Source organism: Lolium perenne, chromosome 5 (genome assembly GCF_019359855.2).
Source record: "Lolium perenne isolate Kyuss_39 chromosome 5, Kyuss_2.0, whole genome shotgun sequence".
NCBI lineage: Eukaryota > Viridiplantae > Streptophyta > Magnoliopsida > Poales > Poaceae > Lolium > Lolium perenne.
In genome coordinates this window covers 164,970,192-164,989,250 of record NC_067248.2, presented here as the reverse complement: position 1 = coordinate 164,989,250, position 19,059 = coordinate 164,970,192, and the positions used below count along the sequence as shown (strand labels likewise).

Genomic DNA, 19,059 nt, shown 5'->3' with positions numbered 1-19,059 from the left:
ACAGATTTCTATCTGTCACGAATCTGGGCTGTTTTCTCTGTAGAAAAATCAGAAAAATATGCCAATTTACGTGCGTGTTCCTCAGATATGTACGCAACTTTCATTAGTTTTGAGTTTTCTGATCTGAGCAACGGAAGTATTTATTAAAAATTCGTCTTTACGGACTGTTCTGTTTTGACAGATTCTGCCTTTTATTTCGCATTGCTTCTTTCGCTGTGTTGGGTGGATTTCTTTGTTCCATTACCTTCCAGTAGCTTTGAGCAATGTCCAGAAGTGTTAAGAATGATTGTGTCACCTCTGAACATGTGAGTTTTTGATTATGTACTAACCCCTCTAATGAAGTTTATGAGGAGTTTGGTGTGGAGGAAGTTTTCAAGGATCAAGAGAGGAGTATGATGCAACATGATCAAGGAGAGTGAAAGCTCTAAGCTTGGGGATGCCCCGGTGGTTCACCCCTGCATATTTCAAGAAGACTCAAGCATCTAAGCTTGGGGATGCCCAAGGCATCCCCTTCTTCATCGACAACATTATCAGGTTCCTCCCCGAAACTATATTTTTATTCCATCACATCTTATGTGCTTTGCTTGGAGCGTCTGTATGTTTCTTATTTTTGTTTGTGTTTAAATAAAATGGATCCTAGCATTCACTTTATGGGAGAGAGACACGCTCCGCTGTAGCATATGGACAAGTATGTCCTTGGTTTCTACTCATAGTATTCATGGCGAAGTTTCTCCTTCGTTAAATTGTTATATGGTTGGAATTGGAAAATGATACATGTAGTAATTGCTATAAATTTCTTGGGTAATGTGATACTTGGCAATTGTTGTGCTCATGTTTAAGCTCTTGCATCATATGCTTTGCACCTATTAATGAAGAAATACATAGAGCATGCTATAATTTGGTTTGCATATTTGGTTTCTCTAAGGTCTAGATAATTTCTAGTATTGAGTTTGAACAACAAGGAAGACGGTGTAGAGTCTTATAATGTTTTCAATATGTCTTTTATGTGAGTTTTGCTGCACCGGTTCATCCTTGTGTTTGTTTCAAATAAGCCTTGCTAGCCTAAAACCTTGTATCGGGAGGGAATACTTCTCATGCATCCAAAATACTTGAGCCAACCACTATGCCATTTGTGTCCACCATACCTACCTACTACATGGTATTTTCCGCCATTCCAAAGTAAATTGCTTGAGTGCTACCTTTAAAATTCCATCATCACCTTTGCAATATATAGCTCATGGGACAAATAGCTTAAAAACTATTGTGGTATTGAATATGTAATTATGCACTTTATCTCTTATTAAGTTGCTTGTTGGGCGATAACCATGTTCACTGGGGACGCCATCAACTACTCTTTGTTGAATTTCATGTGAGTTGCTATGCATGTCCGTCTTGTCTGAAGTAAGAGAGATCTACCACCTTATGGTTAAGCATGCATATTGTTAGAGAAGAACATTGGGCCGCTAACTAAAGCCATGATCCATGGTGGAAGTTTCAGTTTTGGACATATATCCTCAATCTCAAATGAGAAAATTATTAATTGTTGTTACATGCTTATGCATAAAAGAGGAGTCCATTATCTATTGTCTATGTTGTCCCGGTATGGATGTCTAAGTTGAAGAATAATCAATAGCGAGAAATCCAATGCGAGCTTTCTCCTTAGACCTTTGTACAGGCGGCATAGAGGTACCCCTTTGTGACACTTGGTAAAAACATGTGCATTGTGATGATCCGGTAGTCCAAGCTAATTAGGACAAGGTGCGGGCACTATTAGTACACTATGCATGAGGCTTGCAACTTGTAAGATATAATTTACATGATACATATGCTTTATTACTACCGTTGACAAAATTGTTTCATGTTTTCAAAATCAAAGCTCTAGCACAAATATAGCAATCGATGCTTTTCCTCTATGGAGGACCATTCTTTTACTTTCAATGTTGAGTCAGTTCACCTATTTCTCTCCACCTCAAGAAGCAAACACTTGTGTGAACTGTGTATTGATTCCTACATACTTGCTTATTGCACTTATTATATTACTCTATGTTGACAATATACATGAGATATACATGTTATGAGTTGAAAGCAACCGCTGAAACTTAATCTTCTTTTGTGTTGCTTCAATGCTTTTACTATGAATTATTGCTTTATGAGTTAACTCTTATGCAAGACTTATTGATGCTTGTCTTGAAAATACTATTCATGAAAAGTCTTTGCTTTATGATTCAGTTGTTTACTCATGTCATTACCATTGTTTTGATCGCTGCATTCACTACATATGCTTTACAAATAGTATGATCAAGGTTATGATGGCATGTCACTCCAGAAATTATCTGTGTTATCGTTTTACCTGCTCGGGACGAGCAGAACTAAGCTTGGGGATGCTGATACGTCTCCGACGTATCGATAATTTCTTATGTTCCATGCCACATTATTGATGTTATCTACATGTTTTATGCACACTTTATGTCATATTCGTGCATTTTCTGGAACTAACCTATTAACAAGATGCCGAAGTGCCGGTTCTGTTTCTGCTGTTTTTGGTTTCGTAAATCCTAGTAACGAAATATTCTCGGAATCGGACGAAATCAACGCCCAAGTTCCTATTTTCACCGGAAGCATCCGAACACCGGGAAGGACCGGAGGGGGCACTCGGCCCCCGGACCATAGGCCGGCGCGGCCCAGGCCACTGGTCGCGCCGCCCTATGGTGTCGTCGCCCCTTCGACCCTCCCGCGCCGCCTCTTCGCCTATTTAAAGCCCCCTGGATCGAAAACCACGATACCAATTGACGAAACTCGAGAAAGACTCCGGGCGCCGCCGCCATCGCGAAACTCCAATTCGGGGACAGAACTGCGTTTCGGCACCTGCCGGACAGGGAATTGCCCCGGAGCCATCTCCACCGCCGTCTTCACCGCCATCTTCACCGCCATTGCTGCCTCCATGATGAGGAGGGAGTAATCCACCCCCGAGGCTGAGGGCTCCGCTGTAGCTATGTGGTTCATCTCTCTCTCATGTACCTCAATACAATAATCTCATGAGCTGCTTTATATGATTGAGATTCATATGAGTTTTGTATCACAATTTATCTATGTGCTACTCTAGCAATGTTATTAAAGTAGTTCTATTCCTCCTGCACGATGTAATGGTGACAGTGTGTGCATCCGTGTTAGTACTTGGTTTATGCTATGATCATGATCTCTTGTAGATTATGAAGTTAATTATTGCTATGATAGTATTGATGTGATCTATTCCTCCTACATATGCATGAAGGTGACAGTGTGCATGCTATGTTAGTACTTGGTTTAGTCTTTTGATCTATCTTACACTATAAGGTTACTTAAATATGAACATCTAATTGTGGAGCTTGTTAACTCCGGCATTGAGGGTTCGTGTAATCCTACGCAATGTGTTCATCATCCAACAAGAGTGTAGAGTATGCATTTATCTATTCTGTTATGTGATCAATGTTGAGAGTGTCCACTAGTGAAAGTGTAATCCCTAGGCCTTGTTCCTAAATACTGCTATCGCTGCTTGTTTCTTGTTTTTCTTTGCGTTACTACTGTGCAATACTACCACCATCAACTACACGCCCAAGCTATTTTCTCGGCACCGTTGCTCTTGCTCATATATATTTATACCACCTGTATTTCACTATCTCTTCGCCGAACTAGTGCACCTATTAGGTGTGTTGGGGACACAAGAGACTTCTTGCTTTGTGGTTGCAGGGTTGCATGAGAGGGATATCTTTGACCTCTTCCTCCCTGAGTTCGATAAACCTTGGGTGATCCACTTAAGGGAAAACTTGCCTCTGTTCTACAAACCTCTGCTCTTGGAGGCCCAACACTGTCTACAGGAAAAGGAAGGGGAAGTAGACATCATACCACTCCGAGGGATGTGATATTTATGAAGAAGTCCCTTCATGAAGATCATATCAACGACTTGTATACTACAACATGCAGTGGTATACTGGATCACCGCATCTCCCCAATCAGTTTGAAGAGCAAGAATTTTCTCGTCAAATAGTCTTTCGACATGATGCTGAAAGTCAAGAAACTTCTGAAAACATCAGAAATATATCCAAGTGAACTTGCTGTAATTATCAATAAAACTAACATAATATTTATTTTGACCAACTGTAGCAGGACCCCATACATCCGAAAAAGAAGATACACTTAACAGCTTTGGATAAGATAATTGATGACTCTTGGCCTTTTTTACAGGAATCCCAAATTGACTCTTTATTGGACTCACTAAACTCAATTTGATTGTCTCGGAGAATTTGCTGAACTACAATGGATGAAGGATGCCCTAAGCGCCGATGCCAATGCAACGACGACTTGACACCAAAATCTTGTCTCCCGGATGATGATGATGATGATGTCGAGGTTGGAGGAGGTAGAGGATAAAGATCATCCACACATCTACCTTGAAGAAGAATTTGCCTCGTGTCCTGATCCTTAATGAAGAAGTGATTAGGCCAATATTCAAAAAAGCATGATTATCTTTTGTAAGATGATGAGTAGAGATGAGACTTTTGGTGGCTTGGGAGGCATGCAAGATATTATTGAGACGAAAATCATGATTGGGGGTATGATATAGCGAATGACCAATGTGATGAATATCCATACCTGAACCATTAGCATTGTGAATTTGGTCCGAGCTGTTGTAGCGATCTCTCACGGTGAGCTTGTCCAACTCTCCTGTAACATGATCTGTTGCTCCCATATCGCTGTACCAATTTGTGTCGACAACATATGAGCTCATGGCTGCACCAACCGACCTCCCTGAACTTTGGAAGCCTTTGTTGAAGCGTTTCCAACAACGGAACGCAGGGTGCCCTTCTTTGTCACAAATCTGACAAATAATGCCAGAGCTTCCACCTTGGCGTCCTTCCCCACCTTGATGTTGCTGCTGGTAGTTGCCACCACCTTGGTGATTAAAATTTCCGCCACCATTGTTTCCTTGGTGATTGAAGTTGATGCCACCATTATTCTGGTTGCTATTACCACGGCCATAGCCGTTGTTTCCTCATCCACCACCGCGATCTCCCATATACCCAAAGCCACCACGGTTACCACCATCGCGCGCTGTAGCATTGACCGAGTGATCTGATCCAAAGCTGTGTTGCTTCTGTTGCTAGGGTTGCGTCCTTCCAGGCGGGACTCACATGAGAGGAATAGAGAGTATAGGTCACTGAGACACATGTTTTCAGCCTTGATTAGAGCTGTGATCGCTGCCACGAAACCATCATACTGATCATCAAAACCAACCAAGATGTAGGAGATAATATCTTCATCATCAAGCTTCCTTCCAGCATTGGCCATCTCATCAGCGAGGGCCTTGATACGACCAAAATAAGCCGAACCCGAGGAGAACATCTCCCTGCGTGTTTGCGCCAATTAGGTGCGGAGCTGGACCACGTGAGCCTTGGACACCGATGAGAACATCTCTGTCACGGCTATCTAGACCTCTACCGAGATTGATAGCCTAGCAACTTGAACAGGGACCTCCCTCGTCATATTCCTGAGGAGGTAACCAAGAACGGTTTGATCTTGGGCGATCCATCTTGCGTACTCCGTATTGGGAATCTTCACGTCTTTACCATCGTTGTCCTTCGCATCAACCTCCTTCTCTGGTTCAGGCACCGTTCCATCGAGGTAGCCTATGAGCTGTGCGCCTCTGATCGGCGGAAGCACTTGAGTCTTCCAAATCAGGATTCCCCGGTTAGTTTCTCTGAAACCGATTTACCAAGGGATCCTCCAACAGGCGCCATGGATGAGGAGGAAGAAGCACCGAAGCTCATCTCAATTGTAGATGCGTTTGTAGGAAGACAGGCTCTGATACCATATGCAAATTATGGAAGCGCTCGTACCCCTCTAGGGCCGGCGTGTATTGTATTTATATTAGGCAACATACAAAGATTACATAGACACGAACATATTACGTGTATACATACACATAGTACATGAAGACTACAGCTAGATTACAACTCGTTTAACACGCATGCCATCTTGTACTACTAATTCCAAATTATTTTTAGGTTTAGTCAAAATCAAACTTCTTAAAGCCTAATTAAGTAGTATTAAAGAATATCAATATCTGCATTGAAATGATATTGATTTCATATTATGTATATTTCAGTATATTTACATATATATTTGATCAAACCTTACAAAGTTTAACTTTCATCAATAAATAAACCAGATACTCCTTTTTTTTTTTGAGGAAAATAAACCAGATACTCCTACAAGAGAATGACGAAAAACACAAAACAGGCTAAGCATGCTAAATAGGCCCATCCAGCCCATCCGATTCTCTGTGCGACAGAAACCAGCCTATATATATGTGGTAGTCGGCTCCGGAAGCCCAACACGCCAAGGTCCACCCCGCCCGCCCAGCCATCCCTGGCTTCGCGCTCTTTTCCCCTTCCCTTCGCCCAGAGCCTTCTAGAACCTTCCGTTCCACCCGGAGCCATCGCCATGGCCGCCGCCTCCTCCTCCTCCTCCTCTTCCGACCGCTTCCCCCTCGTCTACGAGACCCTCCTTCTGTCCTTCAAGCCGCGGGTCTTCCCCAACTACTTGGTCGAGGTCGACGCGAGGCGCACCGACCCGGCCGCGCACATCTTCGTGGCGGCGGTCGACGGCGACATCCCTAAGATGAAGAGTAAGTCCAAGCGAAGCCTCGCGGGTAGGTTTCGCTGCTCCTGGATCTGCATCTGATGCGGTTTCTGGTTGCTGATTTGTGCGTGCAGGGCTGGCGAAGCAGAGGAAAAGGGAGGGCAAAAGCGTGGAGGTGGTGGAGGAGATCACGGGCTATCGGGGCAGCAGGAGCCTCGGGGCGCTCCATGTGGCGGCCTTCTCCGGGAAGCACAAGATGTGCAAGTTCCTCATCAAGGATCTCCGCCTCGACGTCAACGCGGCCGCTGAGCACGGTAATTAACCCGTCCCTTGTTGAATTGAATTATTGGCGGGGGTTGTTGTTGATCCAGTTTAGTTGTACGAAATCGTATCACGTGATTTGGGGTGCGGAATTGCTCCAGCCTGCTCAGCTTTTGTTTACTTTCGCAATTCTGCAAATGCTGCTATGCTAGTGCTACTTGAGTTACGCCACTCTGTGTTTTCCGATCGAGGCTGCTAATAATTGTACTCTGTTAACTGCAAATAGAAAGTAGTAGTGATGCTGAAGGTGTGCCTTATTAATTGGGGTCACGGTATATGATCGTTTGTTCCTTCTATGCTGATGGGACGTCATTGACAAGTCTATTGTGTTTTTTACTGTTTTTGTTTTAAGCAGGGAGATATACTTGTGTTTACGTCACAAAAGTTCCACGGATAGTTGGTTTCTTGAAAATGGACCTGTAAAATAGGAACATTCGAGGTACATGAAACCAGAGACCAATGATGGAAGTGTGAGTGAATTAATGTTCTTGGGCTTCGTTTTATTTTTATGCATGACTCACTTGTGGTACCTGCTCGTGCCACTTTCTAGTATGTATTTTGCAGGTTCAGTCGCTCTTGCTTACGTATCCCTCTTTTGGTCGGAAGAAAGAACGGGTGGTCATTTTGACAAAGTTTTTATCATATCTTGTGCTCTTGCTAGGTTTATCACCTCTGCTGTGTGCAATATACGGTATTGCGCCTAAAAGAATTGTGGAGCTTCTACTTGATCGTGGTGCTAATCCAGACATACCATGCACAGAAGGGTTTACTGCGCTCCATGTTCTTGCAACAATTAAAGGTTCTCTCTGCCTATATATTTGTTTCCAACTTTTGTATTTGTATCTTTAATTAGGATTATCCTGCCAAACCTTATCTGTCATATTTGATCCAAAACTGGTTGCAGTGTCTCTGCACAGATACAATTTTTTCGAAAATACTATGAAATCTAGTTTTTTATCTATTGTATCCTTCATGTTAATGTGACACAGTGAGTGTTTTCATGTAGTTTTTCCAGATCTCTTTGGAGTAGCAGATATATTGTTATCCAGAGGGGCCAATGTTGACTCTATGAGCTCAGAAGGAACACCACTACATTTTGCTGCTCAGTGTGGAAATGTGGAAATGATGAAAGTACTGTTGAAGTATAAGCCAAATGTATTGATTTCCTTCTTTCCATCTCTTCTACGCTCTCTTTCTGGTAATGTTTGGTATAGTTTATACAGTCTTATATCATGATAAAGAGAAGTCGTGGCCAAAAGGTATTTACCTCAAGGAACTATCCCAACCCTGCATACTTGGCGGAATATATATGCTATTTTTACCTCCTTGACCAAACTAAGCTAGGGCTCTCTTTTGTTTGCTGGCTCTAGTCTTGTGTCTTTTATGTTCTTTTCTTGTTTTACCATTCATCATTTGTGCATGGGTCTTTTGTTCTTCCCTTGCTTAAAATGTTTTGGATTCTTGATGAATGCCAGATCGGGGTCCGACCAAGTTCCAGTTTAATCCACTGTCCATGTTGATGGGGCTCACTTCTCCCGATCTAGCCCACATAACTGCTTAATTGATATTCTGACTTCTGAGTGCTGATGCTGGGTAGTTGCAACTTTGCACACAACTTACTGGGATGCTAGCAAATATCAATCGGTGGCGATAACTGATAACGGCAACATATGACCTTCCTTAAGTTACCTTGATTCTTTTGCAGTGCTCTTAGATCCTTCATTTGATGGATGTAGTGGTAATAATTACATGAGGGCCTTTGCTACTGAACACTGGAATATCTTTCCAAAAAGATATTGGGTGCATACTCTTATGTCCAATGATTCATTTGGAAAAGCAAAGATGATTAAAGCACATGATTTCCTTTTGCACCTATAGTTTTGTCTGGAAAAATAACTAAAGTACATCAAACGGTGGTTTTAGTAATTTCTGTATTTGGTCTGCTAATGATTGCACAATAAAGAGCTGATAGTTTATTGTTCTTCATTGACTACCGTGTTATTATTTCTCTGCAAGTAATGTGATGTTTGTCTTTTCTCCAGCCTAACACAGTTGTGCGACTATTCTATGCACCACTTACAATGGCTCTGTTCGCTTCTTCATTGAAATGTGTTGAACTACTTATTAAGGTGCAGTGACTTGTCCCTTTAAGATCTACTTACAGTAGAGATATTTTGCCAAAAGGACCTGCTTTTTTCTTGTCATGTCATTCCTATTATGAGACAACTTGCAGCATATTACAAAACACCATCTTCACAATTCTGTGGTAAATATTTATGAGACAAGTTTAAGCATATTACAATAGCTGGTAATACTACCAAATTTCCGTGGTAATATTTACTATTTCAGGCTGGTGCTGATGTCAATGCTGGTAACCCTGCAACTCCATTAACATTAGCTGCAACGGATGGCTTAGCTGACTGCATCAATTGCTTGTTGGAAGCTCATGCTGATCCCAATATTCCTGACGAAGTGAGTTTTTTTGTGATTCTACTTAGGGTATTAGTTGTAACTCTAATTGAGCTTCTGAGCTAGCTGTGTGTTGTACTTGCAAAACACTTCGTGATGTGTTTGTGATGAGTCGCTTACTGTAACATCTGATTATCTCTACATTTCGTAGATTATATTATATATTGTACTATCTAATAGAATGAGTAAATGTAAGCTATTTGATAAACGTGCATAACTGATGCCATATCTTGCTATTTGGGTTTGTAAATTGTTAGGGTTGAAATATAATTGTTTGTAACTAGCTTATTTTATGCAGAGTTTCCCTTCTGTTTATATGGAAATTTTGTATCTGTGTTACTTAAAAAAAAATATTAAGAAAACATCAAAGGTTATTTCTTTGAAAGAGATAACTGTTAGCATGTTTAAGTGTTCAGTGCTGCCCTGCTGAAGATGGATCAGTAAGATGTTAAATTCACAAACTAAAGCATAGTGAAACTCAGTCGTAGTAAGTGGAATTCTTTCTATCTCAGATCATTTTATGGTTAAATATGCCACCCTGAAGTACTGTGTGCGCTCTCGTCAAATAATGATCTATCACGATGTACTGAAGTTCACATCATCTGTGCTTTCACAGAAATGAGAAGCGCAAAGGAATTAAACATTCATGCACATGTTTATCTTTGCACATGTCCTGGATTTGTTGGGAACCTGGGAACAATTATATTGTAGACCGCTTCATATTCTACTATGCTTTAGTGCATGCGTTACATAATCTCCCATACTTCCTTATATTTTGGATGTTATGGACATTCTTGAATGTAATTCCTTTTCTGCATTCTCTATTTTCTGCCATTCCCTAAACTCTCCCGTGCTAATTCTAAAACTGATCCTTGTGATTGTTAACAGATTGGTAGAATGCCAGTGGAATTAGCTGCAATCCATGGATGGAGGGAATGTGTTGAGATTCTCTTTCCTGTCACATCCCGTGTTGCTAGATTCGCAGACTGGAGCATTGATGGAATAATGCAACAGTGCTCAGAAGTATGAATAAAATATTTCATATTCTACTTATTGTTCCAGTTAGGTTGATGCCATTAGTTTTACGCAGATCAAGCAAAAAAAAACTGAAATTAGCTTTCTTTGAGGTATTTGGCACTGCCCTGCATTCTATTATATTTGAGTTTCATTTACACATTTGGTTTAGGGTAATCTTCATAAAAGTGAGGAACCTGCTTTCAAAGCGCTAGGGGATGCTGCATTTAAGAGAAAGGATTATACTCATGCATCGGCTCTATACACCAAGGTAAAATTCGTTTGATCAGATCGGTGGCTGCATATTAGTACAATAAATACCTGGTTAACTTATGACATATTGAAATTACCAATGAATCAAATCACATAATCATTTTGTCAACAGTGCTACAGATCTGGGCGTTCTACTTGGAAACAAACAAATTTTATTAACAAAATTTGAGGTCCCAAATTTTTTATTTAGAAATATTTGTACATGTAGATATCAGATTGTTGAGAATTTGCTTTCTATCATATATTTTGTTAATATTTACATAAGTATTTATAGGACAAGAAGTGTTAGCTAGTGTTGTCATTTTGTGGGATACCATTTGATGGCTCCAGGGAATGGAGACTGGCCCTAAGGATTCAACCTTGTATGCAAAGAGGAGCCTTTGCTGGCTGCGTATGGGTGAGAAAGAAAAAGCTTTGGATGATGCCCATACCTGCAAATGTATGATTCTTGATGGATCAAATTGCTTCCCTGAGCAAGGAGCAGCTCTAATACCGACGGAGGTACGAGCATTTTATGTTCCATAATGTATTGTGTTACCTGGCCATGCATTAATGCTTATGTGCTTAGGACTATGGCCAAGCATCTGAAGCTCTTATATCTAGCTTGAAGTTGGATTCTGGAAGCAGCCTGGTTGATGAAGTATCTGGGTAATCTCTGCTATCTGCTTGCCAATGTTTGGTTGGATAGCTCCAAGTTGTTATTTTAATATAAATCATTATTGCCAATCAATTAACAGAAAATATAATCACTTGGGACATCATCATGTTGTTTCTCCCATGCCCATTGTCGGTTCTGTAATGTGAAACCTTCATCTTCCTTTTTGCCCTTTGTTTTGGTTTTCAGATTACATGTCACCAAGCATAGAAGAAGATTATTCAGAGGAATCTGTTTGCTTATTCTTGATTTCTGCTGAACTTTTGATTAATGTCCAGTGATTTAAATTGTACTACTCGGAGTAGTACTATATATATGCTACTATTATTCTATTAACTTGGCATTAGAACTTGCAGGGAGGAGGATAAGTGAATAAAGGTTAGTTACTGCCCGGACATGTGAAGCGTCCACTGAAGTTGTGAGGCGTTGTGTTTTGTTCGATCTTGCACGTTGTACTGTATAGCCTGTTGATATTCTGGTGAACAAAACAACGTAAGCGTGGAGATGTAAGTACCTATTGATAGCACAAACGAGTAGCTGGATTGTAGATGGTGCCAACATGTTACATATGGTACTGAGCTGTGAAACTGAACAATGTACCATAGTTGCTTACTTGGGGTATAACTGCGAATTTGGGACAATAACTACACCACTATTGCAATTGAGATTGTTGGGAGTTTAAACATGTTGAAAGTCTTTTGTTTGTTAAAAGCTGCGACTGAGATTATTGGAATTTCAAATCTGTATATATATTGTGTATCTTTTTGCTGAAAATTGCGATGAAGATTACATGAAGTTAGTTTATATGTTGAAAGGTGTGTCAGATTGCATCTTCAATTTCTGAAAGTCCCATCAGTTTTCTTTGATTTTTGGAAAGTTCCTGACAGATCTTGTAGCGTGTATCTGCAAATTGCAATACCTATACACCTTTAAAAAACTATGTGTGCCGACTTTGTTTCTTGCTCATGTTCCGTTGTTGTCCCAGGGTTAGAAGTTCTTGCTGGTTTGGCTATCTAGTTTCTGATTTCGTCCAGCCAAAAATATTTGCTGACCGACGCTCACCGATATAGATATCCGCTCAAGGGACGACTCGGGAATTTAGGATTGCTATCTAATCCAACAAATAAAAAGTACAGACCTAATTTTGCTTTGATTATATCATAGATAGATACAGTATATAGTTTACTGAAATAGTATATATGATCCGACGAGCATACAGTTTTTCACCGTACCAAACGACCAAATACTCGTAATTAATCAATCAAACTAAGAAAAATGAGGAACCACAGTTATAAGAAGCTGCAAATTCAGATGAAATAATGCCCTAGCTATGACGTCTACTCGAAGGCCCACTGGTTCTCCTGTCGGACATTGGCCTCCTCCTCGGGCGTGAAGTCGTTCTCGACGTTGAACACGTCGCGAACCTGCTCAACCGTCATGTCCTTGATCATGTTGGCGACCGTCTGGCAGCTGAGCTCCAGGAGCCCCTGGATGTCGAGGTAGTTGGCGGCGAGGATGATCTCGAAAAGGGTGGCCCGGTCCACTTTGATGAAGTCGGCGTCGAAGCTCTTAAGGTCATGCTCAGCGCCGGCGGCGACGACGTGCTTGTTGCAGTACTCGATGACCTTGGCGAGGATGATGGACTTGACATTGGTGAGCGGGATCAAGTTTTGGGCGCAGCCGTCCTCGATCATGTGCTGTATGGTCGACGACAAGGCCGCCGCCTCGTGCGTGACCTCGAAGATCTCGCCGTCGGAGCTCTCCAGCGTGACCGTCTTGCTCTCGTTGACGGTGGCCTCGTCGGTGTTGCTCTTGTCGGCCACGACCTCAGCGACGCTGCTCTTCTCAACCACGACCTCGTCGACGTCGCTCTTCACAACCTCGTCGACCTTGTTTCCGTCGGCCATAGTTCCTGCTTGATCTCTCGTGGAAGCTCTACGTCGGGTTTTTTTGGAGAGCTCGATTCTCAGGCTTGGTGCTTGGATTGATTTGATGCAAGGGCAGCGGATCGCAGCCATATTTAAAGTCTCAGAGAAGGCAAGAAGAGGCCGACTCGGGTCGGGTCTGGGTATTCGAGTTGGATCGGTCACGATCATGACCTAAGCAGTAATGCTACATCTACGGGCACGATCATGGTGTCCGTAACTCTAGCATTTTCGTGACCTCGGAGATTCTGTAGTACACGTTATGATCGAAGCATCAGGCGGGTTCTGCATAATTTACCGGTTAAGTGGATGAATCCGCGATGGATTTGATTTCCTTGACCATAACTTGTACTGGTACACAATATCGACGATCACGCATACATTGTTCAAATTCAATCGTCGCGCCACGAGTAACTGAGTATATTATGCATGGTCTCCGACTACTACTGCTATTTGTTGCTGCGTGCCCCGGCGAAGAAGGCGAGGGCGCCGACGAGCGGCGCGTTGGTGTAGGTGGACGGCTCGGCCTGCGCGTAGTTGTCGCGGCTGTCGGAGTAGGCGTCGCTGGAGTCAGGCCCGCCCACGACGGCGCCGACGAGCACGTTGCGGTCCGGCTCCGACGAGTGCAGGTACTGGAACCCATCGTCGCAGCCGATGCGGCCCGGGTGGTCGCGCACCGACGGCATGGACGCGCCGCGGTGGTGCACGCGCTGCGGGTACCGCGCCCCGAACCCCACCATGTACGACATCCCGGACGGGTTCGCGCCCAGGATGTAGTCCACCTGCTTCTTGGCGAGCGAGACGAGGGCGGCCGGCGCGACCGCCCCGGAGCCGCAGGAGGCCGTGCCGCCGGCGGCGCCGAGGTACTTGGCGTAGGCGAGAAGCAGGAAGGTGGTGGACGTCACGTACTGCATGTTGCTGTCGCCGTCCTTGAACAGCAGCCCGCCCGGCGTGTACTGCCCCTGGCCGGCGCCGGCGCCCGGGACGAGGGAGCAGATGTAGTGGTCGGCGTGGGACTTGTACGTGCTCAGGCCGTCCACCTTGTTCTGCAAGAACACCTTGGAGAGGAGGACCTTTGTGGCGACGCGCTTATCGTCCCAGCTGACGGTGTAGTCGTCCTGCTCTCCGCCGAGGTTGGGTCCATTGGTGTGGATGTACGACATGTACACGCCATTTGACGACGCCAGGTGCAGCCACGCCGCCGCCCAGAGGAGCTCGTCCTGCGCATTCATTTATTATAGCCGTTAAGTCTCCGACCAGAGTCATCGGCGGCAGAAAAAAAATCAAACCAATACGTACATTGTAACCGGAGTATGAGCGGTAGAAACCGGACACCACGGAGCCGAGCGAGTCGCTGTAGGAGCCCCTGTACCGGTCCGCGAAATCAAACACCTGGCGCGCGGCGGCGAGCAGCCTGGACGAGTAGGCCGGATCGCGGGCCCGGAACACGAGGGAGGCGGCGGCAAGCGCGGCGGCGGTCTCGCCGGCGACGTCGGACCCGGGGCTCTGCGTCGTCACCTTGTAGGCCGCCCGAGGCGTGTCCATGTCCTCGGGCCGTTCCCAGCACGCGTGGTCCCGCCCCGCGTCCGCGACCTGCACCCACAGGGCTCCCGGCGTCGCGGTCGCCGCCTTGAGCAGGTAGTCGGCGCCCCAGCGCACAGCCGCCTCGGCTTCGCCGCGAGAGGTAGATGGTGTGGCGTCGCCGACGAACTCGAGGACGCTCCAGGAGAGCATGGTGACGGTGAAGGCCATGGGCAGGCCGAACTTGACGTTGTCCCCGGCGTCGTAGTACCCTCCCACCAGGTCCACCTGTTCGACCGACCCAATACCGCAAAAGACAGACAGACATGCACGTAAAATACTCGCGTACTCTCTTTAACGCTCGAGGCTCTACATGCAAATGCGTGTACGTACATTGGAGGCAGATCCGTCGGAGAGGGCGGAGTCGGAGCGCCACCCGACGCGCTGGCCCGGCGGCAGCTTCCCGGAGCGCTGCGCCTCGAAGAAGAGCACCGCCTTGTCGAGGGCGTCCGCGTAGTTGAACGCGGCGGCGTTGCGCGCGCCGGCGATCAGGAAGAGGGCCGCGACGGCGATGGAGACGAACAGGTTATAGGCTCTCGGTGACATCATCATGCCTAGCCTAGATGTGTGCGTGTTCTACTACTGTGCTATGGTACGAGATCGATGGAAAATGGCGTGGTGATTGGCAGGATATATATAGTGGCCAGTGGATTGGACTCCATGAGATCGAGGTGAAGACATGGAATGAAGAAGGTGAATCGGCAGTTTGTTCCTCCGAGATTGGAAGCAACCGAAAAGACAGGCGTTTGTCGTGGACTCGAATGGCAGGGAATCGCACGTCGTCAGCTACAATCCATCGCCATTCCCCACGACCGATCCGTCAATACAGGCGATAACTTTTACTACTAATCCGTTTTATTTATGGGACAGGATTCACATGAACACGCTACGTAATGCTCGCCTTGATTTAGTGCCTGTATTCTAAAAGTATGTCATCTCGTTTCCCCTTTTAAGGTTGACAGTGCAGGGCGGCGCAGTTTCTGCCGGCGTGAATCCAGAGCCTGGCCGGCCGGCCTGCAACGGCCTTTCAGATGCGCGCACGGGATTAATGGCGCACTGCCGCAGATGCCGACGCAGCTCGTCGCCGGCCGGTGCCGCGAAAACTGAACTTGGTTCAAATGGATTGCGTTAACCGGAATGACTCTGCCCTCTGCTTAATTTGCTCGTGTTAACTAGCTTTCCGTGTGCGGCCGTCGTCGCTAATAACGGCCGCCGTTTGACTCGCGGGCATTCGGGAGCAAAGATGTGCTTTCAGGGACACCACACGCATGTTTTTCATTTTTTTTTGAGGGGGAAAACCACTTCACTAACTCATAACATTATTACAATCAGCCACTAGGCTTTCTCTAAGAAACTCTGGGTAGGCATCTAACCAATCTGTATCAACAGCATTCTCACACGCATAGCGTGCACACTCATGAGCTACTTTATTTGCCAATCTACCAACAAAACTAAAATCGAAAAACTGAAAGGAAGAGCTAATCTCATCAATCTCACTGAACAGAGGAGCAAGTAAAGAACGCTGGTTCTTCCTCTCCTTCCATAAACTCACCAGCTGTGCACAATCCGACTCACACCAGACACGCACATAACCCTGTGTTTGTGCAAAAGCAACAGCATCTCTAAAGGCCAAAGCCTCAACACAGAGAGGGTCCGAAATGCCATGATAAAGACGACACCATGCAGCTCTGAAACCCCTTTCATCCCTCGCCACACCTCCATCTCCTGCAATACCTTGTTCTTCTCTGATTGCACCATCACAGTTCATCTTAAGCATATTACGTCCTGGGCCCTGCCAGGTACAGGGTGGTCGGGTGTGACCCATCTTAGGAATCCTCACCTCTATAAGTCCCATAGTTTCAGCTATAGTCTCCATTGTTTTGCTAGGATCATATCCTTTGTCATCATGAGTCCAACGATTCCTGGAGTCCCAGATCGCAGACATAATCGAGATCACACTCTCCCGCTCCCCCTGACTAAACATAGTATCACACAAAATATCCATCGCCCATGTGTCAGGGTGCAGATTTGGTAACTTCAAATGCAAAATTTCCCGGGCTGCATTCCAAAACTGTTTCGCATGCCCGCACTCCATCATTGCATGGTAAAGAGTCTCTGATGCTGAATTACAAACCGAGCAAGTACTATGAACTCTGACATGTCGCCTAGTGAGGGTTGCATAATCGGGCAAAATGCCTTTCAAAACCCGCCACCAAAAAACTCGTACTCTCGGTAAAACATTCAGCTTCCAAAGCCTTTTCCATTTATCAACATTCTGCAGATTCGAATGTCCAACTCCACCATTGATAGCTGCCTCCCTACTCTCTTTAGATGAAAGAAGAGCACGGTATGCAGACCTTACCGAATAAACACCGGATTTCTCATAATGCCAAGCAAGCCAATCATCTCCTGCACTCCTGCAAAGAGGGATCTGCAGAATAGCATGGGCATACGGAGCAAGAAAAATCTCATGGATCTTCTCCAACTTCCATTGATGCTTTGAACAGGGTCAATAAGCTCATCCACCGTCACAACATTAGTATCAATTAACCTGCCCATTGGTCGGTTGGCATTCATACCAGGGATCCATCGATCACGCCATACGGATACGATAGAACCGTCACCAACACGTTTTAACAGCCCCAACTCCAAAGCTTGCCGACCCGCAAGAATCGCTCTCCAGGTTTTTGATGCCGTCCGAGCTGGGGTAATTGACATAAAGTCACTACTCGAATAGTATCTGCTTCTTAGAACTCGAGCACATAAAGACTGAGGTTGAGTGAGCAGTCTCCAACCTTGCTTTCCAAGTAAAGCCAAGTTAAATAATTCAAAATCTCGGAAACCCATCCCACCACAACACTTTGGTCTCGCCAGTTTGTCCCATGACAGCCAGTGCATAGCTTTCTTATCAATGGATCCACTCCACCAAAAGCGGGCGATGAGGGAAATAATTTTCTGGCAGGTACCCTTTGATAGCTGAAAACAACTCATGCTAAAGGTCGGAATTGCCTGGAGCACTGCCTTAATCATCACATCTTTCCCTGCATAAGACATTAGTTTATCCCATCCCGTAATCTTACTCCTTATTCGGTCAGAGATATACTCAAAGTCTTCATTCGTGAGGTTGCCAACAGCTGTTGGTAAACCCAAATATTTCTCACTGAAAGCCTCCACCCCAATATCCAGCTCCCGCTTCACCAAATCTCGATTTTCCTCCAAAATACCAGAGCTGAAGAAGATAGAACTTTTCTCTCTGTTTACCATCTGACCTGAAGCCTCATTATACATTTGTAGAATAGTGTTTAGACGTACTGCACCTTGAGTAGATGCGTCAATGAAAATGAGAGAGTCATCGGCAAAAAGGAGATGTGTGATCCATGGTGCCCGATTACACACCCTAATACCTCGATCAACAAAGCCTCCCGTATAATTGTTTAGGAGAGCTGATAGCCCTTCTGCACACATTAAAAATAGATATGGGGAGACTGGATCTCCCTGCCGTATGCCACGAGTAGGGATAAAATGTGGCAGCAAATCCCCATTTACTTTAACTGAGAATCTCACCGACGAGACACACTTCATAATAAGATTTATCATATGATGTGGGAACCCCAACTTGCGCATCATTGCCTCAAGGAAGGGCCATTCCACCCTATCGTATGCCTTCATCATATCCAACTTAACAGCACACACACCTTTCCTTGCTTTCTTTCTTCTCCTCATTGTATGAATACACTCAAAAGCAACCAAAGCGTTATCCGTAATTAACCGCCCTGGAACAAAAGCACTCTGCTCCTGGCTAATTGTTTCCTCCAAAACCGGCCTCAATCTCAAAGAGATCGCCTTTGTACATATCTTATAAATCACCGTACACAAGGAAATAGGTCGGTATTGCTTAATTGATTGGGGGTTTCGAACTTTCGGAATTAACACAATTGATGTATCATTAAGCTCCCTTGGAAGCTCACCACCACTCAGAAATTCCAACACCGCTGGTACCACAACTGACTTCACAGTCTCCCAATGGCGCTGGAAAAACCCTGCTGTAAAACCATCTACCCCTGGGGCCTTGGAAGGATGCATCTGAAACAATGCAAATTTAATCTCCTCCTCCGTAAATGGTTTATTCAAAGACAACCTCATCTCATCTGTGACACGTTCCTGGACATAGTGCAATAAAGCATCCATATTTGGTGCCCCTTG

The 19,059-nt window shown here is 44.8% G+C and overlaps 3 protein-coding genes and 1 pseudogene across 5 annotated transcripts; 1 reads left to right on the top strand and 3 right to left on the bottom strand.

Moving 5' to 3' along the window:
- Positions 1 to 5,213: 5,213 nt before the first annotated feature.
- On the bottom strand, positions 5,214 to 5,307 carry LOC127305003 (small nucleolar RNA Z247; annotated as a pseudogene).
- Positions 5,308 to 6,385: 1,078 nt separating this feature from the next.
- Positions 6,386 to 12,154, top strand: LOC127300493 (uncharacterized). Of its 3 annotated transcripts, none has more exons than XM_051330615.2 (11): positions 6,386 to 6,664; positions 6,753 to 6,932; positions 7,601 to 7,738; positions 7,946 to 8,094; positions 8,982 to 9,068; positions 9,289 to 9,411; positions 10,297 to 10,431; positions 10,595 to 10,693; positions 11,026 to 11,196; positions 11,264 to 11,343; positions 11,707 to 12,154. In XM_051330615.2, exons 1-11 carry the CDS (start codon positions 6,481 to 6,483, stop codon positions 11,720 to 11,722), a joined length of 1,362 nt encoding a protein of 453 aa, XP_051186575.1. In that variant the 5' UTR covers positions 6,386 to 6,480; the 3' UTR covers positions 11,723 to 12,154. The 3 variants fall into 3 exon arrangements, with proteins under 3 accessions (XP_051186575.1, XP_051186574.1, XP_051186577.1); XM_051330614.2 differs by having other exon boundaries at positions 11,698 to 12,154; XM_051330617.2 differs by lacking the exons at positions 11,264 to 11,343; positions 11,707 to 12,154 and having other exon boundaries at positions 10,970 to 11,087.
- Positions 12,155 to 12,677: 523 nt separating this feature from the next.
- LOC127303719 (SKP1-like protein 1) lies at positions 12,678 to 13,044 on the bottom strand. Its single transcript, XM_051334424.2, has one exon. It carries the CDS (start codon positions 13,042 to 13,044, stop codon positions 12,688 to 12,690), a length of 357 nt encoding a protein of 118 aa, XP_051190384.2. The 3' UTR covers positions 12,678 to 12,687.
- Positions 13,045 to 13,581: 537 nt separating this feature from the next.
- Positions 13,582 to 15,624, bottom strand: LOC127300492 (endoglucanase 4). The gene is made up of 3 exons (XM_051330613.2): positions 15,190 to 15,624; positions 14,575 to 15,084; positions 13,582 to 14,495 (listed from the first exon to the last, which is right to left on the bottom strand). Exons 1-3 carry the CDS (start codon positions 15,406 to 15,408, stop codon positions 13,725 to 13,727), a joined length of 1,500 nt encoding a protein of 499 aa, XP_051186573.1. The 5' UTR covers positions 15,409 to 15,624; the 3' UTR covers positions 13,582 to 13,724.
- Between the last annotated feature and the right edge of the window lie 3,435 nt (positions 15,625 to 19,059).